This window comes from Engystomops pustulosus, chromosome 5 (genome assembly GCF_040894005.1).
Source record: "Engystomops pustulosus chromosome 5, aEngPut4.maternal, whole genome shotgun sequence".
NCBI lineage: Eukaryota > Metazoa > Chordata > Amphibia > Anura > Leptodactylidae > Engystomops > Engystomops pustulosus.
The window spans coordinates 26,447,366-26,470,978 of NC_092415.1; the positions used below are offsets into that span (position 1 = coordinate 26,447,366).

Consider the following 23,613-nt stretch of genomic DNA (forward strand, 5'->3'; position numbering starts at 1 on the left):
GATGACCTACCCTTAGAACTGATGACCTACCCTTGGAACTGATGACCTATCCTTAGGATATGTGGCCACTGTTGCTCCAGTTTGATGTCTGAAATCTGAGGTCTCAGTTGCATGTGGTTTCGGCCCCATGGCCAATATGTGACCTTAACGCTTATGGCTGGAATTCATATTATATAATAAAGTTTGATTTTTCCATCCCCATCTCCCCATGTGAATGATGTGCGGTACCCTATGCAGCAGGTGCAATTACGTGATAACCAATTGCCTTCTTCCGATTAATAATTGAATATGGTTTTGTGTCTCTCTTCCTGTAGTATAAAGATAGTATAATATCCTATCTATAAGAGGAGGATGGATCTGCTGGAAGAATTATCATCCATTAAACATGACATCTCCCTAGAGCCTCCATCACTGGAACCATTACCTATTCATCCAAGAGAATAATGGATCATGGGCTGTCAGGAGATTCCATTGTTTGGTTACCTTATCACAGAAGACCTTGATCTGGCAGTAGGCCCGGTGGATGGGTCTGTTGCTGCGGTTATTGTAGCTGTAGGTGTCAATCTGGATCATGAGAGGAAGTCCCTTCACTCCCTTCTGAGATGAGAAATCCGTGCTCAGGCAATTCACCGTGATGAAAATCTATAGGAGAAAGAGGAGGAGGATGAAGAACACAAATAGATGGCAATAAGACAAGTAAATATCACATCCATAGCAGAAGAAAGATTATATTCACATTATATTCATGAACCCTGTAATACAGATACCTCTTATACTCGATTACTACATACAGACTAATTCTACTTCTTCTATATGATATAGTATATAATAGAGCTCAATTTTTTGAGCACCTAAGCCATGTTCAAACACAAAGGTTACATACTAGGCAAGCAAAATACATAACTTTTAGCGCAGGGTGAATATGGCCGTAATGGGTCCTCTAACCTTGAGATCAAGAGAATTAACCACTGGCACTGTATGTGCAATGCATAATCTTCTATGTGCCCAACATGTACTATAATTCCCAGGATCAAAGCCATGCAGAGTGAAAGGAGAGTTATATATATATATATATATATATATATATATATATATATATATATATATATATATATACACAGGGCCGGCAAACTGGACATTTGCCCAGGGCCCCCTGTCTTAAAGGGGCCCCCTTCATGTGGACTTTTGTGGGCAGAGGATGCATTGCTCCTTTAATACCCCTTGGTTGAATGCCCGGGTGAAAATACTGTACTTATAATCTAGCTCCTGTCTATATATCTGTCTACCTACCTATATATCTCCTATCTATTATCTATCTATCAATCAATCTTCTATGTCTCTTCTACTGTATCTATCTCTCATATTTATCTTCTATTATCTATCTATATATAATCTACTCTATATTTCTGCATCTATAAATCTATCATCTATGTATAAATCTATATTATCTTTCATATTTATCTTCTATCATCGATCTCCCTATCATCTGTCCATCTCCTATAACAGTGATGGCTAACCTATGGCACTGGTGCCAGAGGTGGCACTCGGAGCCCTTTCTGTGGGCACTCAGGCCATCACCAGAGATGACTCCAGGTATCTTCCTGCAGTCCCAGACAGCCCAGGACTTGCTGTGCACAGAGCTATTTTAAAGTGACAGCTCTACCTGGGACTATTTCCTGCTTTATTGGTGTCCTCAGGTGCTGGTATCAATGAAAACTGTGACAGAGAAGGGAGTATAAATCACAAATTACATTTCTGTGTTGGCACTTTGTGATAAATAGGCGGGTCTATGTTGTAGTTTGGGCACTCGGTCTCTAAAAGGTTCACCATCACTGTCTTATAACATTCCCCTACAGCCCCATATTACACATTGCCTTACCCTACTACAAAGTGTTATTATTGTCCAGGGATAAAGGAGCCACTTACTGACTGTGACTGCTCATAATAGTTTTATTTTGGGGCCTCACTTTGTCTAAAATCGGCCCTGTACATATATATATAATCTGGATTGGACCAGAATAACGTAGATGCCGATGCCCTTTGGCTCCAATGATGGGGAGTGCACTTTTATAGGAACAATGCTAACACCAGGACTATAAAAAGTCACTCTGGAGCAGTAAGACTTCCATTTACAACAACTGTAATAGCTCGAGCTGGTGTTTGCACTCATTTATTGAAACTTTTAACCTATACCACACCCGAGTCACCCGCCCTGGACCTGTGCTGCCACTGCTGGAGTCAATGCAAGCTCCTTAATACCCAATTATCCAAATAAATAATGCAGTGTCCACATGGAGACAACACGTCTCTGCTAGAATATTCTCAATAATAAGTTTGCAGTGAATAGTTATTTGCCTGTAAATATTACAGGGTAACATGCTGCCTGTACATGGCCTAAAGGAACATGGTAAAAACCCCTATGCAATTTCTTCCTAAGTTCTGCCAGTATCTTCTAGCAGCATGAGGTGACCCATTCTTGTTGATCTATTAATTCTATAATATGGACAACATACCATTTGTAACAAATAGTTACCTCTGGTATCATCTACTAGTTTGTAGTGGTGGGGATGACGTAAATCTCCATACTGAGAATTCTGAAGCCCTTAACGTTACATTTTTCTCCATAGTCTCCCTTACTAGACTAAATATTGACTGACTGCTGCTTTTGGTATTAAACAAAATCTACCGTCTGATTCATACCTTACATAAAGCAGAGTCACTGACAGAAGCCTCTTTGCTCCCTGATGTAGGATCTGGGGTTGTGTTTTTAAATATGCTAATGAGTTGCAAGTGCTCTGGCTGGCATTATAATGTATGAAACAGCTGGTAGATTTCCTTGAAAAGGTCGGTATTCCCCTAACAGGTCATAGGATCTGTGTATGGCACCCTGTGTATCATAAATCTCAGTGCAGAGAGTAGTTGAGAAGAAGGCAGGTCTTTGGGTTGGTCCTACTCAAGGTTAACCTCCAAAGGACTCTCAGACTCCTTATGATAAAAGGACTTATAAATGATGGATTTCCTTTAAAAAGTGGGAAACAAAACTGTTGTAAGAACAGCAGGATATTTCCCAATATGATTTTGATGCAATTTCGAACTACACCCTGTAACTGCACCCCAAAAGTCTGTCCTTAACTTTTTATTTCATAGGCCATGGCACGGGACACTTTTTAGATCACCTTCTGTACCAGAGTTTTCCACCTAAACTATGAGGGTTCTCATTCACTGACTGCAAGCATAGATGTGGAAAACTATAAGGAATACATAAAGCATTTAATACAGTATTTTTCGGACTATAAGGCGCACCAGAGTATAAGGCGCACCATCAATAAATGCCTGCTAAAATGTCTCGGTTCATATATAAGGTGCACCGGATTATAAGGCGCACCTGATTATAGGACTCACCATCAATAAATGCCTGCTAAAATGTCTCGGTTCATATATAAGGTGCAGCGGATTATAAGGCGCACCTGATTATAAGGGTGTATGACCAGCAGGTGGCAGACCTGTGCACAATTAAAGGCAGCTGTTGTCTGTAAAGTACGGGTCATATATAAGGTGCACTGGACTATAAGGCGCACCTTTGATTTCTGAGAAATTCTAAGGATTTTTAGTGCGCCTTATAGTCCGAAAAATACGGTACTATAAGTAACCTAGTAGCTGAAAAAGTGATACCCCTGCACCTACAATGTGCTCATTGATACCCCCTTTCATACTGCAACATTACCCAGTGCAGGGGGTTAATATATGAAGGGGCTCACATATAAACCATTGTTATTGATCCCATCTCCCAAGGATATTCCATCTGAATATTAGGCCAGTATAATGCATTATACCATAACAGGCGTATAAACTGAAAATGGAAATGATGTTTTGTCATCTGCATAGATCTTCTTTGAAATGCAAAATGTATCTATATGTTCTGTGCAGTCCCCCTATGGCCCAGAGGCACATAATATAGAAGAAGAGATATCATTTGCATATTCCTATACAGGCGGAACATATTCCTGTAACTCATTCAGTAAAATGAGTCTCTCCAATTTCCCAGACGGCTTGTACTTTAACCCATTACAGTCAATAAAATGCTTATGATGTTTATGATGCATATAGCAGTGACGTTCTTCCAGCACCATATGCTTTCAAGTGACTTTTCAGGGTTATTTGACATTATATGTACTCACTTAAAGGGGTCGTCCACTTTCAGCAAATAATTGATATTGTTTCTGTAAGGAAAATGTATACAAACTTCCAATATACTTTCTGCATCAATTCCTCACAGTTGTCTAGATCTCTGCTTGCTGTCATTCTATAAAAAGATTCTGGGGGTCATTTACTAAGGGCACGATTCGCGTTTTCCCGACGTGTTACCCGAATATTTCCGATTTGCGCTGATTTCCCCTGTACTGCCCCGGGATTTTGGTGCACGCGATCGGATTGTGGCGCATCGGTGCTGGCATGCACGCGGCGGAAATCGGGGGCGTGGCCGAACGAAAACCTGACGGATTCGGAAAAAAACGCCACATTTAAAAAAAAAATGTGTTGCGGAGCTTGCACTTACCTTCACTCAGCCCGGCTGGGTGAACTCCAGTGCGCTCCGATGCTCTTCAGCGCAACAGCGCCACCTGGTGGACGGCGGAGAAACTACCTTAATGAATCCCGGCCGGACCCGACCCACCGCAGAGAACGCACCGCTGTATCGGGAATGGACAGGGTAAGTAAATCTGCCCCTCTATGTTTACTTGCAGGTTTACTTGCAGGAGCACCGGCGGTTTGTATCATAGGGGGAGATTTATCAGAACTGCTCTAGTTGGCCATGGCAACCAATCAGAGCTTGCATTTTCCAACAGCAGTTTATAAAATTAAAGCTGAGCTCTGATTGGTCCATTGGTCCTAGAATACCATCACCAAGCCCAACTCTTTCTATTTTTTAATATACTTGACTGGTTCTGTCATCCATGGACTTTTTTGGACTCTACTACACAGCACATGTAACATGTAACAATAAAGAACCTGATTAGCATAGTTTTAGAGCGGTTTAAGCATCCAAAATGATAATTTGTCTTTATACTGTCACATGGGTGGGTCCTGGGCTGAAGTATGCTGTCTGACACCTCCCATCTGACATTACAGATCTAAAGATTATAGCAACCAAAAATTTAGAGGAACGGCCTGATCCTGATGCCAACCCAAAATGAGTGGAGCAAAACCTATTGGGGCAAATTTACTAAGAACAGTGCAGTCTGTACTATGTGCAGTTCCCTGTGTAGTGTGCAGGGGGCGCCAGATTCAGGATTTCTGGCGCACGTTCTTCATGAATCTGGCTCCCCCTGCACTGCCCTGACGGAGTGCACCACTTTTTTTTTTGCACCTTTAACATGGGGCGTGTGACACAATTCTGTCGGACTTTGCATGATAAATCCGGCGCACGGTCCGACTGAGCCCTGGAACGTCCCCTAATTTGTGCCACATGGTGCCTAGTGCAGCCGCGCCACAAAATGGTCACGTGCAACACAAATGTGGGGCGGACACTTCTAAAATACATGTGCAAGCAGTTTGCAACGTGCAAAGTCTGACAGAAAACCGTCGCAAAGCCCTTAGTAAATGTGTCCCATTGGTAGTATATGGTAGTGGTGATGGGTTCTCCTTTAAACTTTTCAGATTATCGTATTCTCCCAAACATGTGACAGTGTAATAAACTGTCTGTAAATTGTATATATAACTTGTATATACATAAATAGAGGGTACGTGACCTTATAAGCATATTACCCTATACCTATGTATATATCAGGTCCACATTACACTAATATCCCAGTTTACTATGGATCCCTCCAGGGTGCAATGGAAGAGATCACCCCTCTAAGAGGGTCCAAAACCTAAATAATGATGTAATACATGACAATAGTAAAAATACACAATAGTAAAATACACAATAGCCATTGCCTGGCTCATGGGTTTACAAATCATTAGGTGGCCCCTGTTATAATTTAGCACTGTAGGCCGCCCCTTTAAGAAAGCTCCATTGTTGTTATGACTCATAGCAGTATAATGTTCTCAGAATAAGACCAAGTGGTGGAAATTGAACATAACAACAGTAAGTTGTGCGTCTGTGTTGGGTAAATATCAGATGTGGAATTTACACAACAATAATCCTGCGCAGCCGGGACAGGGAGGGGTCGCTGTAATAGGGAGAGAAGTTACTATACAGTAGGTTATGTCTTGTGCCCTGACTTAGCATAGGCTTGTTAAAAAACCTCATTAGAATAATACATTTTATTATATATATATATACTTGAGTATAAGCCTAGTTTTTCAGCACAAAAAAATGTGCTGAAAACCCAAACTCGGCTTATACTCAAGTAGAAAAATATATCAAAACTCACCTTTCTGGCTTCCCCCTGCTGCTGGCTTTATACTGGGGGATATGGGCTGGCAGGCTATATACTGGGGGGCAGGTGCTGGCTATATACTATGGGGGAGGGTCCAGTAGACTATATACTGGGGAGGCTGTGACCAATGCATTTCCCACCCTCGGCTTATACTCGAGTCAATAGGCTTTCCCAGGTTCTTGTGGTAAAATTAGGGGCCTCGGCTTATATTTGGGTCGGCTTATACTCGAGTATATACGGTATATGTATGTGTGTATATGTATATATATATATATATATATATATATATATATATATATATATATATATATATAATATGTGATATGCTATTTATATGCTAGTATTGATCATATCATTTGCTTGTTTTATGCATTTATATTGGTTATTCTTTAATTTTTTTCATTATGAATTCTTTTTGTGTGCGTTTATAGTTAATTTATATGCATATATTATTAAAGGAAATCTACCATCAAAATCCATCATGATATGTCAGGGACATAACTCATAGATCCAGGCACCGGGACTGTGGTAATCTTCTTATATGTGTTATCCATGGCCTCCTTCCTTCTGAATACAACTTTTCAAATTATGCTAATGAGTCAGAGTGGCTCTGGGGGCATTACCAGAGCCCCTCTGTGCTTTAGCTTCACAGGCTGCTACACTGTCACACCCCACCCTCTTTTCCGTCAGCACCTAAGCCCTCTCTCAGCCTAATGTAATCTCACACAGTGGGCAGCATATGAAGCTTCAGCACAGAGGGGCTCTCGTAAAAGTTCTACTCATCAGCAGAATGTTTAAAGTGGATCTATGAATTTGTGCCCCCTGGTTTATCATGCTGGATCTTTATGGTAGATTTCCTATAATAATGTATGCATAATAATTAACTATAAAAACATACAAGAAGAATTCATAATATAAAAAATAAAAGAATAACTAATAAAAATGCATAAAACCAGACAAATTAGATGTTGATGAATTAAAATGAAGAATGGACTAATGTTTGGAGAAGATGTGAATACATTAGGTAGCTCAATTATGCATATTTCATTCCATGCATTAATCAGCTCCTCCCTTCATGTAATATATGAGAACTTTTAAGCAGTCGTCTCATAATCATCACAGACAATGACACACTATCTATAGTTACTGGGTATCTCAGGATCCACCTTTGGCACCATTGCTCCTCCCCCTCCATGCACAGGTCACAGAGCATGCCCACAACAACCCCTCATAGACATTTATAACATTTATCTGTAGACTATTACGTCTAAGGTTGGTTCATGTGATACTGAATCTTATTTCTTAAATAGAAAAATATTTACAAATTAACTTGATTTAAAGGAAATCTACATTTTGATTTAAAGGGACACTTACTCATAGATCCAGGCCCCATGACTGTGATAATCTCCTTATATTTGTTATCCATAGCCTCCTTCCTTCTCAATTGTTATCATTATGTTACATAATGTTCACATCAGAGCCATTGATTTGAAGTATAACCATTTTCCCAATATTTACACCCCACTTAGTTTTTTTCCCAATATTTACACCCCACTTAGTTTTCATTGCATGTCTTCTATTAGGCCCATAACTGCATCGGTCATTGGAAACCATTGTACATTTCTTTAAATTATTCTTTTGCGTGTAGTGTACTATACTCAGCTATTTCCAATAGGAAAATAGGAAAACCTGCAATTCCTTTTTTGCATATGTCTGTTCAATGAGGCTTATGGGAATGTTGGGGCAGTAAAGACAACAGACAATAAAGTTGGTCATTGTGTAACGAATGTAAAGACCCCGACCAAATGACTCCAGATAGAATCTACAAGACACCACTAAATAGCCTGAGAGAGTTTGGCAACAAATAGAAATATATATCCTTTTTATTTGGCTTGGTGCCCCCCCACACACTTGGATTTTACGGTCTAGGATTTGATGAATGATAAGACAAAGGTCATAATGAAAGAAAATGCTTCATTATGGCAAGTCTGAACCAGTTTACAATAAATCGTGATCTCAGAACATAAAAAATATGACTAAAGTTCAGGGGAGAGCATATTAGATACATGGTGTGTGTATATTTGTCATTATGCAGGGTGTACATAAAGAGTAACACCCAGGGCTGGCGCTAGCACTGGGCATACCTGGGCAAGTGCCGGGGCCCAGAGCTTCCAGGGGGGCCCACATAAGGCTCTACATAAGGAATCCATGGGGTTGAGGTGGGCTGTATCTAATGAATCCATAAGGTGTGAGGGGGGATTTATATAGAATAACCATGAGGAGGCTGTTTAGGTTGATAAACTAGGAAATATTTTAGGACAGGAGGCTGTTTTAGTTTCAGAATTTTGAATGCCGCCATGTGAGTTCACTGCAAAGGGGCCGACTGAGGCTCTGTCACCCAGGGGCCTACTGAAACCTGGAGCCAACCCTGATCACACCCTGTTTACCAGGTAGAACTTGATCCTTGGTCTATAGAAGATGTGTGAGATTCGGAAAACAACCACCACACAACCAAAGAAATCAAGACTGGTGCCGTGCTTTTTAGTCTTCTACAATACCACTAACACCCCACAATTCTAATGACTTATTCTGTAGGGCCTATGGGGTGGAGATCCCCAGACAAGTTCTCATTACCCATGCATATATGCCAGTACTAACAAAGGTTGATATATCTGAAATCGAGAAGGAGGAAGGTCACGTTAAACTCCTCCCCAAAGTGAACAGCACCATACGCTTTAGTAGCAGGACCAATGGCTGCCTCCCATATTTTTAGGTATCTTGACCAGCTAGTGAAACTCTACCCAAAGTGAGCAGCACCATCAGCTTTAGGGACGGCACTAAGTGATCTGTGGACAGGTCCACTGGCTCCTCAGGGGAGGGGCTTAAAGTCCTTATTTAAGGCAAGTATAAGTAGTAAAATGCACAGAATACATGCATGGTGTGATCTTATGCTACGTTAGAGCAAATAAATGGGATGGGGTCTTCATTTTAAAATCTATTTACAATGACTATAAGAATTCTAAAGAATAGTTCTAAAGACAAAACCCATTCCCAGAAATTAGAACTTCAAAATGTTCCCTGATTTACAAGGGCAAAAATAAATTATCCTGGTGACATTATACATCCAGAGGTGGAAAATTTATCTAGATGGTGTCCTGTCTATACAGATAGAGGAGAGAGACTGTAATGACCCAGCACCTCTGTCAGGTGGACATGATCAGGGTTTTCAGTCAATAATATAAGTCCCCCCCACTGCATAGATACGGGTTAGGCTACATTCACACAGATCCCACAGATGAGCAGAGGGCCGTGTGAAGAAGGGAGAAGTAAGGGCTCCTCACCCCTCCTCTCCCCATTGAAAGATGAGCAATCAGGTACCATAGACCTCAATGGGGGTCGTGATCTGCTCGCAAATTGTGCAGCCCCATCACAGCCCCCACTGCGGTCGTGTGAACGTGGCCTAAGTGTAAGAATACATTCATATGCGTAGACGGTTACCTTGGCTTCTTCATTTACGTCCCAGGTGAAGGATACTGCATTGTAAGCAATTTCTTCAATGTTTCCAATTGTGTTAAAACTTTCCTTGTAATCAGCTGTCAAAAAAAAAAAATTAGAAATATATTAATGTATCAAAAAGTGGACATTGCAAGATCACAGTCTTTATCAAGGCAATGGACCATCCACCCCAGAACTCCTAAATACCTGGTATGGCAGTGCTAGCATGAAAGAAAGTATGGCAATAAGGCATGTGGATATCTGTAATAGACCTGGTACAGGAGAGGAAGTTGGCAGGGAGGAAGCAAAGTGCCTAAGGAAATGTCACTAAGAGGGTCAAAGGGCCAGCATCTCCATGTGCCATGTGAATACCCTTATTATGGCAGAGCTGTTGTTATAGGGTCCAATTAATTGGATAATGTTACAGGAAATTGGGAAAATGTAGCTATGGTTACCAATGTCGAGGACGCGTTGTTTGGCGGTGTGCTGACGGGAGTGCCAGTATTTCCAGTACTTTAATTGTTCATCACGATTCTTGTCCTCACTGAACACAACCATGATCACACTCTGTAGGAAGAATAATGGAAGATATTTTAGAAAGATGGATATGAGATAGGAAGATAGATACATAAATATAGGGTTGTCTACAGGTTTCAGTAGGCCCCTGGACGACAGAGCCTCAGTGGCCCCATTGCAGTAAACTCACGTGGCGGTATTAAAATTTCAGAAATTAAAAAACAGTCCACTGTTCCCTAAAATATTCCCTAGTTTATCATCCCAAACAGCCTCATCATGGTAATATTATATATAGCCCTCTTGTGGTTCTATTATATTGTATAGTGCTCCCTTAGCTCCCCTGTATTATATAGAATTCCTCTGGCCAAACATAGCCGTGGCTAGTTGCTATGGGCAAAAAAATGGTTTGGCTGTACATTCGACAATACGGGAATGGCAAAACCCTGGGTGCTGCCTGTTATTGCTAGTGGGGGTCCCCTTATGCATAAAGTGGTGGGGGCTCTGGGGCACATGTCCCTGGAGCTCTCCCTATAATCCGTCCTGCATATGCTGTATATCTACCTAATATCTATCTATCTATCAGAATGTTTCCTCTCAGGATCCGTGCACTTCGCTCAACAGCTGCTGTTTACTCCTCTCCCGCCAATCTCACGCTACATGTTTGAACAGGAATTCTATCACCATCAAACACTTTCCTTGGAAAAGATTTCACATGAGCAGCCACTCCTTGGTAAAATATACAGGTCTTTGCATTCCTTTTGCATTTCTTCCCGAGTTTCAATATTTCTTACACATTCTTCATAATGAAGGATTTTTCTCAGAATACAGAATGAACAATATCCTCAAAACTTTAATAAAACCCCTGGTTCAATCAGTGCCCTGTATCATCCCTTTAAGAACTGCAAAGAAGTCCTGCTTTAACATTGCTTTAACCCCTCCCCCCCCCCCCCCCCACTTATATTCCGGTATTGAAGCTCTTGATTGCCTTCAAATAATCTTCTGATCGAGGTCCATTATTGAGTCTGTAGCTGAAATCCCCTGAGGGGTCTGTGATTCTCTGTACATCGTCTAACCCCAATTTCTAATGTCTATGGATAGCTTAGAACTAGGGCACCCATGCACCTTCAATAGCCTTCAGCCAGGTTTTTCCACATAATTCTACTTGAAGATGCATGTCCAGTCTTTACATATTGTCTAAGTGAAAAAACAAACTAGTCCTCACCAGGCACCTCCATGGGCTGCTTTGGCCTTAAGAATCAACCTGCCCAAATTTACCTTCTCCAACATTGTATGTCAGAAAAGAACTGGGACAACACCAAGGATGAAGTCTAGTCTTCTTCATCTCTATGATATTCCACTCAAGATCAGTGGTCAAACATCTTATCAATGCAGCCAGAACCTGTGAGCCCGCCTGGCGGTTACACCCCCGTCTCAACAAGGTGCATTTCTAAGGTAGAGGATATGGAAGACTTGTCTGACGCTCTCCATGGACAAAAGGAGGTCCATCCTACATGGACAGAAGAAGGTCTATTGTACAATGTGGTCACATACCAAACAAACAAATCCCCTGACTGAGACACTGATAATTTGTTGTCCTTTGGGGTTGGTTGGTATGGCAGAAGGGGTCCACCGGCATGGGGGCTCCTTTCTATCGGCCCCTTTCTTATTAACGCTCTTTGACTCCAAATTTTCTCTAGCCGTTCTGCAAGGACAAGGCATAACTACCCATGTCTTGGGCTCACCCTAAACCCCGTTGGCAGATTTGACTAACCGTATTCATTAACTATTCTAGTCAACAGACGCCATTGATATTCTAGGATTATTTTTCAAAGGAAAAACCATCTAAGAGAACTATAAATTGTAATCCATAAACTACGCATAACAATAGCAAGTGCATCCAAGTGGAGGGAGTCATTATGATGTATGGTTACCCTGGGTTAATGTATAGAGGCTAAACGCTACCTCTCCTTTGTCGACATGTTTACCTAAGGCACGGGTCACTCTCCTTATAGCGAGTCTATAGTGTAGCTGTAGCCTGGCTGCTCCATTTGTTAAGACTAATGAAAAACTAAGTGACTGGAAGACGGTGTCACCCAACATGGCTGTCAATGGGTGCAACGTCATGGATCAAGGATAATCATGGATAAAGTAGAAAGGCCACAATATCACAATTGATGTGAAAATTATCTCCGCCTCAAAGACAGTGCAGATGGATTCTCCAACGTCCCATATGCTACTCAGTGGAGACTATATACAATTCTCCTTTACCCCTAGGGCAGGAACATACATCGAATATTTGCCTACAGGCATCAACATTGGATGAATGAAAAGGAATGTGAACAAGAGCCAAATGTCTGTGCCTTTGTGCCTCCTAACTGAGGAAACATTATCGCCTGTGAAATTTAGGTGTCCTACACATACATTTCTCATCTGCATTCACTTCACTTGCAAATGTCCCCCCCTAAGGGTTTACTCAAACACCTGTAGCCGCTGCTTTATTGTGCAGGGTAACAAAGGGAAATTTAAGAGCAACAGCTTTCCTTTACAATGACCATCAACAACACATGTGAGAGGCACCCACTGTATGCTATGCTAAGAAAATGTGATCATAGAGAGGTATCAGGTGGTTTATGCCTCACGCCTTGGTCACATATTTCGGAAACCTAATGGTCATAATTGTGTGTAGAATGCATAGAACCAACCAAAAGTAATACAATATAACACTACCCAATAGTAATACAACAAGATAAAAGCATCCAATAGTAATACAACAATATAAAACTACCCAACAGTAATACAACAATATAGAAACATTCATTAGAATACTGCAATAAAGAACCACTCAACGGAATACAACTATATAGAACCAACCAAAAGTAATACAACAATATAAAACCACCCAATAGTAATACAATAAGATAAAAGCATCCAATAGTAATACAACAATATAAAACCACCCAACAGTAATACAATAATTTATAAACATTCATTAGAATACTACAATAAAGAACCACTCAACAGAATACAACTATATAGAACTATCCAAAAGTAATACAACAATACAAAACCAGGCACCGGGACTGTGATAATCTTCTTATATGTGTTATCCATGGCCTCCTACCTTCTAAAATCAACTTTAATGCTAATGTCACTGAAGGGCTCCTGGGGTGTTACCAGTAACTTGCTGCAGGTTCACAGGCTGTTACACTGTGCCGTTGATCTTCCACCCTCCCACTGTGTGCTGAAAATTCCTTTAATGCAGTAGGATTACATCAGGCAGAGGAAGGACGAATGCAACAGCATGTGCAATATGCTGCACAGAAGGGCTTCGTTAAACCCTCAGGAGTCCTTCTTGGTCATTAGCATAATTTAAAGAGTTGATTTTAGTAGGAAGAAGGACTGAATAACAAATATAAGAAGATTACCACAGTCATTGTGCCTGGTTCTATGGGTAAGTTTCCCTGGTTTATTATGATGGATTTTGCTGGTAGATTTCCTTTAAAGGAAACATGTCAGCACATTTTTCACAAATACAGCTAGTGGCAGGTTCCTAAAGAGCTCTAGTAGCTTAATCCAGCAGCTCCTCCCACGCTTTCTCTGCATACAGCAGTAATATCATGTGACCAGGTGACATCATCACGGGTCCTTTAGTCATATAGCCTTTTAGCAAACTGCACATTAAGCATATATCTCATGAAATCACAGCATATCATATCACATGAAATCACGGCAGGCTGCATGGAGAGGAGTAGAAGTCCATGCAGGGTGCTGTGATTTTTTATGTGGTCAGATATGTGCATGGGGTACAGTCTGCTAATGTTAAGAGGCTAAAGGACCTGTGACCTGTAGTAGTATCAAGGAACACTAAATAAGTTAAGATACTTCAGTGCTGTGTAATTTCTCATCAAAGCCTGCTTTAGTTATCAGATTTTTCTAAAACTATGAGATCAGGACTAAGGCTGCACAGCCGAAACACGTCGATCACTTATTTCTTCATTGTGAACACATCCGATGTATTGTTGCACCAATAAAGCAAGATTTTAACCGGACAAGAGTGTGCGCTGGAAATCCTTTCTTCATTGGACTGTTCTTTGCCCTTGCCTTGGGCGTTTCCGTGATTGCAGCTCTCCGGTTTGTGTAAAGGGAGTGAGTAGAGCTGACTTGGACTTTCTAAAACTACGGCCCACATTTCTTAAAGTGTTCGCACCAGTTTTCTGTCTGACTTTGCACTATAGAGAACAAACTGGGGCACATTTACTTACCCAGTCCAGTCGCGATCCCGCGGCGCGTTGTCCGATGAGGATTCGGTACTGCTGGGATTCCCGATATCCAGCAGGTGTCGCTGCTGCGCCGAGATCCGCCGGAGTTCACCATCTTCCTCCTGGTGTATGTAAGTGCTGATCTTTTTTAAATTCCGCGGTTTTTCCGAATCCGTTGGGTGTTCCGACGGCCACGCACCCCTGATTTCTGTCACGTGGAAGCCGGCGCCGATGCGACACAATCCGATCGCAAAAAATCCCGGGGTAATTCGGTGCAAATGTTAAATATTCGGGAAACCCAACGAAAGTGCGGCGTTCAGACCCTTAGTAAATGAGCCCCACTGTGTCTGAAAAAATGTGCACCTAATGGGACCTGTTACTGCTTAGTCGGAGAAGCATTTACAAGTAAGGACTGAAAGTTTTAGGGGAACTTTTGTGATTGAGGAACTTCTCTTACCCGGACTTTGCTGATGGGGTGTCTAAAACACTTGTTGCTTCCAGTTTCGCTCAGTGTGACAGCATAGAACTGTCCTTTGTTCAAGTAAGTCATCGGTCCTTCCCCTTGTTTCTGACGCAGAGACTTTGTGGCTTCTAGGGTATACTGAAACGTGCTGCAGCGTGGGAAAGCAGAGTATCTATATTACTAAAAATCGCAATATTATCTTCACATTCAACAAACTTTATGAGCCGTGGAATCAGCAGAACATTAACAGCACAGTAAAAGAGATGACTTTGAACATACCTTGCTGTTTGATCATACATGAAGTCATCCGCTACTGATGGAGTCCGATATTTCTATCAGAAAAGAAAAAGATGAGAATTAGCTTTAAAGTGATCCAGAGGCAACTTTTAAAGAATTATATACAATCATTTTTCAATGACTCATAATGGTTAGATTGAGAACAGGGCCGGCGCTAGCACTAGGCATACCTGGGCAAGTGCCGGGGCCCAGAACTACTTAGGGGGGGGGGGGGCACATAAGGCTGTACATAAGGAATCCATATGGGTGAAGGGCCAGTATCTAATGAATCCTTAGGGGGTGAGAAGGGCTTTATATAAAATAACCATGGAGGGTCTGTTTGGGATGATAAACTGGAGAATATTTTAGGGAACAGGACACTGTTTTAGTTTTCTGATTTTTTTAATGCCACCAAGTGACTTCACTTCAAAGGGGCCCACTGAGGCTCTGTATCCCAGGGGCCTACTGAAACCTGGAGCCGACCCTTATGAAGAACTTAAAATAAAATGTGTTCTATTTTTTTCCATTTGGGTAATGAGAACTATTGGGTAATGGGGGGGGGGGCAAAAAATGGACTACACACTGGCCAATTTCCTGGTATAATGTACAAATTATGCTAAAATAAAGCTGTTCACTTAATGGGTTTGTACAATATGTACATATTCTGCTCTATAGAACTGAATCTTTGATGATCACTTGATCACAGTAGCTCGAGCATCAACAAGAAGAACCGTAGACAGCTGTCTATTTTTCCTGCAGCGGCCACTGCAGTAGAAGAGCGGTACTACATGGCCCTTATTGAGATGTACAGTAACAATATTATACAAAGAGGTCCTGCTTTGTACTGGATGTCTCTATTGACTTAAGGTTGCAAGTGGGGGTCCTCCACCATGACCTCCTTATATTTAAAAAGGGTTTGTATACAGAGATTAATATGTATGGTTGGCTAAATATTGTCACGTGAAGAGACTATAATGAGCACTTCAGAAGTTCAAACAATTGGAAAGTTATGGAAGATAGTATGGTTCACTATTTAGGGAGACCAGGATGTGGCACATAGATCATCAGTTTGATGTGTTGGTAGCTAAATTCTTACATCAGATACTGTATCTTTGAAGCTCTCATTGTATGTGCTGTCCGGGGTGCTGCGCTGATCATCCTTGAGGTAGTCTGTATGTTGACTGAGATGTGCTCCATAGTGAGTCTGCTCAAAGATAACTCCTCTTGGTTCCTCGTTGTCCGTCCTGTACGTCACCGAAGGGGTCATGAACACTGGAGTGAATTCTTCTGCTTTGACCACTGTGACCGAGGAAGTAGGAGCAGAAGTTGGGCTTCCAGATAAGCTGCTGTTATACTGTTCCCTCTTGGAGGACTCTACTGGTTCTGTGTTCAGGGAAAGGTTCACTGGGTTGGTCTTCAGAACTTGTACCCGGTTCTCTCCGGGACTAAGGTTACTCTGAGGCTCATTTGTTGGAACGCCATTCCTATGGGAAACAAGAGCCGGTTGTACTAATCAGATATCATTTATATACAGTATGAGGATGGTTAAAGGAAAACTACCACCAGGATGAAGGTTTGTAAACCAAGCACACTGACATACTGGTGTGCGCCCTCTCTGGCAGGATACGCTCTTCTATTAACTTTTTATGCCTTGGTTTTTAAGAAAAAAAAGGCTTTAAAAATTATGCAATGAGCCTCAGGGGCTCCAGGCTCCATTAAGACTTATAGAGCCCAGAGCCCCTTAGGCTACTTTGCTTAATTTTAAAAGCCTTTTTTGTAAAAACCAGAAAATATGAAGCTAAAAGAAGAGCAGATCCTTTCAGATGGGGCACACACTAGTATGTCAGTGTGCTTGGTTTACAATCCTTGATCCTAGTAGTAGATTTCCTATAAAGGCTGTTCCTAGCCACTAGTCTTCCACCAAAGATGAGTCCTGACCTTCCACCCAGCATACATAATCTGTACACCTATTGTAAAGGACTTTTTTTTTTTAAATTAATGCAGTTTTTAGTGCAGTTTTTAGTGAATGGGCTGTGCTGCAATACCGATCACATCCACTATACAATTTACGTCACTCTTCCAAACTCTCAGGTTTTTTAAACAGATAATAGGGTGGTACCAGGTGTCAGAAACCTGTGGATCTGCTTAAAAAAAATCCTGGAGTACCCCTTTAAGCATGGGTTTACATAGCCAGTTGTTTTATAGCTCAGCAAAACATAGTGGATGATAGGTTGTTTTTTTTTCACTTTGTCATTTGGTGTCCATAATCTCAGATATTGTATGCTCCTTCTGAAGGAAACATCTGGGATCACATATGATGTCATCAGCGAGAGAACTTTTCTCATAGGAAACAGTGGGGCTCATTTACTTACCCAGTCCCGTCGCGAACCCGCGGCGCATTTTCCTACGCTGATTCTGGTTCTGCCGGGATTCACTAAGGTCGTGCGCCCGATATCCAGCAGGTGTCGCTGCTGCGCCGAGGTCCGCCGGAGTTCACCTTCTTCGTCCCGATGCATGTGAGTGCTTGATCTTGCGACACAATTCTTTTTTTAAATTCCGTGTTTTTTCCGAATCCGTTGGGCTGTCTGACGGCCACGCCCCATTTTCTGTCACGTGAAAGCCGGCACCGATGCTACACAATCCAATCGCGTGCTCCAAAATCCCGGGGCAATTCGGTGCAAATTGGAAATATTCGGGAAACCCGACGAAAGTGCGGCGTTCGGACCCTTAGTAAATGAGCCCCAATGTCCTCAGCTTTGTGCATATCATGAGATCGCTGGGTGTACATGAAGGGGCCTAAGATTAAGACCCGACATTATACAATAAAGTAGGTCGTATTATAGATGTAGAAGCAAAATTTCCAAAATTTGTATGAATTAATATTTATATTTACACACACATGTAACTTCAGAGTAGAACTACGACACCTTAGCATCTATAGGCCCACAGCTGTTTATGAGCCAGTCTCACACTTATATCACTGCCTGCAGCTGTTATCCATCATCTTCTAAATTTACATATAATAATAGGCACAATATAGTAATATTCCCCCTTATCTACATGAGGCAGGTGAGCAGTGTAGTGTTTTATGGGTTTCCTTATCATTAGTAAAGAATGATAGTGAGACAGAGACAGCAACATTCACCTCAATGGGAAACTGACAATTCAATCCTCAGATAACTCATTGATCTTATTTTCCTATCCTCATAATATGGCCACTAATATATATGGTCTATAGTATATAGGGTTTATTGTATAGTATGTAGGGTCTATAGTATAGTAAGTAAATTCTATAGTACAGTATGAAGGGTCTGTAGTATAGTATTTAGGATATATAGTAAAGTAAGTGTGGTCAATAGTATGTGGGTTCTATAGTAAGTACAGTCGTTAGCGTAGTAAGTACGTTCTATAGTATGGGACAGTATGTAGGGTTTATAGGATAGAAATTATGGTCTATAGCAGTGATTGTGAACCTTTTACAGACTGAGTGCCCAAACTACAACCAAAATCCACTTATTTACCTGGGAAGTGCCAGCATGGAATTTTGTACAGTAACTTATTGCTGCCTGTTCTTCCACATCTTTCAATTGTATTGCCCCCTTGAGGCCACCAATACAGATGACAGGAGGGCAAATTCAGACTATCATTGTAGGTTCTCTCGAGGGTCTTTTTTTAGAGGAAGAATGGTGATCCAGCAGGATGACCTCCAAAGATAATGCAGTTCTTACCCTTCTTACTTTCCCCACAGTTACAAACAGCCAATAAAGAGAGTAGCATCTCTTAAGTTGCCTGAGACAGTGGGAAGATTCAGTGTTTGGTGAACTCGGCCCTTGGACGATGGCCTGAGTGCCCGCAGAAAGGGCTCTGAGTGCCACCTCTGGCACCCGTGCCATAGGTTCGCCACCACTGGTCTATAGTATGTAGGATCTAGTATAGCAGCAAATATGGTGTATAATATTATGTAGGGTCTATAGTATTTAGGGTCTGTGGTATAGTAACTATGGTCTATAGCGTAGTATGTAGGGTTTATAGTATAGTAAGTACAGCCTATAGTATATTATGTAGGGTCTATAGGATAGAAAATATGGTCTATAGTATGTAGGATCTAGTATAGCAAATATGGTGTATAATATTATGTAGGGTCTATAGTATTTAGGGTCTGTGGTATAGTAACTATGGTCTATAGCGTAGTATGTAGGGTTTATAGTATAGTAAGTACAGCCTATAGTATATTATGTAGGGTCTATAGATTATTTGCTATTGTATGCAGGGTATATAGTATAGTAAATATGGTGCACTGCATCAGTGCAGCTACAACGTTCATCAAATCAAATGGTAGATTTCCTTTAATGAAAAAAATCCCTTTAAGTGTGAATGTCCTGACTTGAATAGCATTTTTTGTTGTTGTTGTTTTTGGATACTTGGTGACATCCCTTTGAAATCTTTAACCTAGACCATTTACACCACAGAAAAATGTCTTACCTTTTCTCCTGGTCATCATGGACATCATTTATTTTATTCAAGGGCAGCACCCTTTTCTCCCTTGGCACCTAAGAAGAGCAAAACCCCGTGTTAAGATTGGGATTACAATGACTAAGACTCTTGTCATCAGGATCTTCATCTTCAACCTTACATCTTATAGTATAGGGTTCCTTTCTCCCAATGCCTACTCTTTGTCATCCTCCCAAATTGGGATGGTCTGACCAATATTATTGGATTTTTGCATTTTAAACACATTTTGCTTTTTTATCTCAAAGATAAAGCTTATATCTTCAAGATTTAGTAAAGGGTTTGTACCAAGTTATATCGTGGATAGGGGACAACAATCTGCTTGGCCAGGGTCTGACTGATGAGACCCAAATGAGGGTCTACGACAGTCTCGGAAGTTGAGCAGCTCAGTGCTCGGCTATCACTGGCAATGTCAGAGACAATGAAATGGAACACCGGAGACAAAAGTTTCCGTCAGTCCCATTGAAGATGGGCGTCTGACGCTCCAACCATAAGATAGCGAAAAAAAATGGTTGAAGTTGACCAACATGAGCATTACAGTCACGTACCTTGTAGTAGTCATACAGAAGACCAAGTGCGGCAGCGCTGTCCTCGTCTCCATTTATGCTCATCATCGCCTTGGTTGCGGCTGTCAAGGGATTTTCCAGGTAAGTCTTCCAGGCCTCATCCTCACTGGTGTATGGACGTCGGGAATTGAAAGCTGCTTCATTGGGAACCAAGACCACAAGCCTTTTACTATATTAAGGAAGATAACAGATGTATATAATTTATCATAACTGGTATGGGACAATATAACACAATAGTCTATAAAAACTGAACGCTCTGGAGCCTAAGGATGTGACGCTATGTCCATACATTGGACTTGACACCACAAACATATCATGATATAAGCTACAGCAGAGCTTGTTGCCATCACCAGGAGACATTTCACAAAAGTGGACCTTTTCCAAAACCTTCAAGGTATGTGCAATATTTTAAAAGGGAACCTATCACCACATTTTTCACAAATACAGCTAATAAAATGTTCCCATGGAGCCTTATTAACGAAATTGTTTTAGCTAAAAATGTTTTCCATCACATCCCCATTAAATCAACTTTGTTATCTTACCTAGCCAGATCTATCAGGAGTCGGAGGCGATGTGTCTTGCCCAGTCCAGCGGCTCCTCCCCATGCCTCCTCGCCATTCAGTTCTGCATGTCATGTGACCAGGGTCATGTCATTTAAGGTCCTTTACTCACTAACATTTGCAATATCTACCCCATGTATGTATCTGATAACAATAAGATCACAGCAGCCTCCATGGAGGACAGGTAGGAGTAGTCCATGTAGGCTGCTGTTGATCCATGTGATCAGATACATATATGGGGTAGATATTGCAAATGTCACCTGGTTATGCCCCCTCGGACTTCTGCAGGATCTGGCTGTATGCTAGGTAAGATAACAAAGTTGATTCTATAGGGATGTGATGGAAAACATTTCTAGCAAAAAGAAGGTTGGCATTTAGTTAAAAGGGCTCTGTTGGAACCTCTCACTAGCTGTATTTGTTAAAAATGTTGTGACAGGTTTGCATTTTCCAGAATTTTTTGGTGGTGACACAGTTGACTAAGAGTAGATTGGAGTACAAGGATGGGCAATCAATTTCAATAGCAACTGGGCAATCTAATACCTATATATATAAGATCTTTCTAATGATCTTTTTACTGCAAAGCTACAAATCAACTAAGGAGAAGTATGGCAGTATTTTTGTTAGAAGGTAGTCATGGTTTTCCGATTTCGGAGAACCCATATAAGCCTTTTTGTTATTATAAACTTTTTCCCTACTTGATTCCACAGAAGAGAAGGAAGAAAACTTGAGTGTTTTCAGTGATGTCATTCTTGGCAGGGTTTTCTCCAATATGTTTGCAGAGCTTGGAGGAATACCATCCCCATGAGACACAGCTTTATATATGGGATTAGATTCTCTGTTTACCACTGGTAGGTCTGTTATGCGTCTTAGAAGATGGCTATCTCCTTCGAGAATGGACCTATTGTAAAATATATTCTAATAAACAATTCAAAACCACTGGAAATACCATGAAGAGTCAAAACAAGAGACAAGGTCTTAAAAGGCTTTTAAATTCAATACCTATCCACAGGGTTGGCAGTAGTAACTGCTAGGATCCCCACCTTTCACAAAAACTAGGATCCTGAACCCTCATACGAGGGTCCTGTAGTTGAGTATATTACCAGTAGTGCTCATGGACCTGGTGAAAGTGCTAAAGAAAGACTCCCGGCCCAATTTCCTTAGTGCTCTGACCAAAGATATGAGATGAATTGCAGATGATGGTAGAGGTGTCCTACGACGCAGGAGACATAATGACATTATTCACCACTTTTGGCCCTCTGCAAGCAGGGGCAGACTAAAACTGACATGAGCCCTGAGCTGTCTGAAAATTGAGACCAATTTTATTTTAAATGGTAGATATTTACTGCCTATATACAGTATCAGAGTGAAACGTCTTATGAAAGGAGGGGGGTCCCTTCTGTTTGTTTTCTGTTCTGCAGTTTAAGAACCTTTGGAGGACCTTCAAGGCTTCTTGAAGGGCTTTCTTATACATTTGTGCCAAGAGTTGACACATATATAAGGATTCCAGGGCTGGAGGTTACTCTATAACAGTGATGGCAAACCTTTTAGACATAGAGTGCCCAAACTACAACCAAAACCCACGTATTTTCCACAAAGTGCCGATGCGACAATTTAAGCAGTAACTTATTACTCCCTGCTCTGTCACATGTTTAAATTGTATAGGCACCTGAGGACACCAATACAGTGGAAGGAAGGAGTAGAAGTTTGGATTATCATTGTAGCTTCCTTCTAGGGTCCTGGGCTGCCTGTCTGGTGAACTCTGCGCTTGGGTGATGGCGCAGGGGTCATGGCCCATAGAGAGGGCTCCGAGTGCCACCTCTGGCACCCATGCCATAGGTTCGCCACCACTGCTCTATAATCTTGACAGGACAGTATTAAATTGGTATTGGTGTGTGGTTTTGGTGACCAGGAAGAAGCCTTGGACCCTGGATGTCACCCAAACTGTACATACAACAATATGTTACTGTCTGCAGGAGCTCAGCAGTGAAGAGAGAAGAGACAGCCAAGGATCCATGGCAGCTTCTCTCTGGTAGTCACAGGGAGATGAATTAAAAACAAATATGGATGTTCAACTTCTTCTCAATTTACGAAGAGGCAAACAGGACCCTCATTCTTGTCGGTAGGGGTCCAACCAATCCCCCGTCTCCAGTGAATAGACACTTATCACCAATCCAAAGTACAAACACTTTTATGAAACAACATAACACACTGCCCCACCAGAATACTAGGTGGTTCTCCTCCAGACCTTTAGAAAACAAAATATGACCATATGGGTCCTCCACCAATGGAGCTAGATTGTCACACACCCCAAAGCCCAAATAGAAAACAACTCTATTTCAGAGAGAAGTGGCACAAAAATTATGTCACACTACACCAAAGGAATATAATTAGAGTCAAATTGGCCTTTTAGAGTTCCAGTGTGTCTTCCAGTAGATCTGTTGTAGGTTCTGGCACAGTTTTGGCCATCAAAGACACAGCAGAAGACAACAACGTTTAAGACCTATTCAAAGCCGAGCAGCAATACTAAGATTAACCACTATACAATGCTTGGTGCTATGAGGCTCTTCAAAATGCAGAACCCAAAAA

At 41.4% G+C, this 23,613-nt stretch overlaps 1 protein-coding gene across 2 annotated transcripts in view; it reads right to left on the minus strand.

The window, feature by feature from the left end:
* GRHL2 (grainyhead like transcription factor 2) overlaps positions 1–23,613 on the minus strand; it is a 52,887-nt gene that overhangs the window by 14,619 nt on the left and 14,655 nt on the right. For both annotated transcript variants that reach the window (XM_072151414.1, XM_072151415.1), the window contains exons 2-9: positions 20,450–20,636; positions 19,875–19,942; positions 16,489–16,876; positions 15,396–15,448; positions 15,111–15,264; positions 10,334–10,445; positions 9,882–9,976; positions 484–642 (exon numbers count right to left, since the gene is read on the minus strand). In XM_072151414.1, the coding sequence (XP_072007515.1) occupies positions 484–642; positions 9,882–9,976; positions 10,334–10,445; positions 15,111–15,264; positions 15,396–15,448; positions 16,489–16,876; positions 19,875–19,942; positions 20,450–20,636 (1,216 nt within the window). The remainder of the gene's footprint in view (positions 1–483; positions 643–9,881; positions 9,977–10,333; positions 10,446–15,110; positions 15,265–15,395; positions 15,449–16,488; positions 16,877–19,874; positions 19,943–20,449; positions 20,637–23,613) is intronic.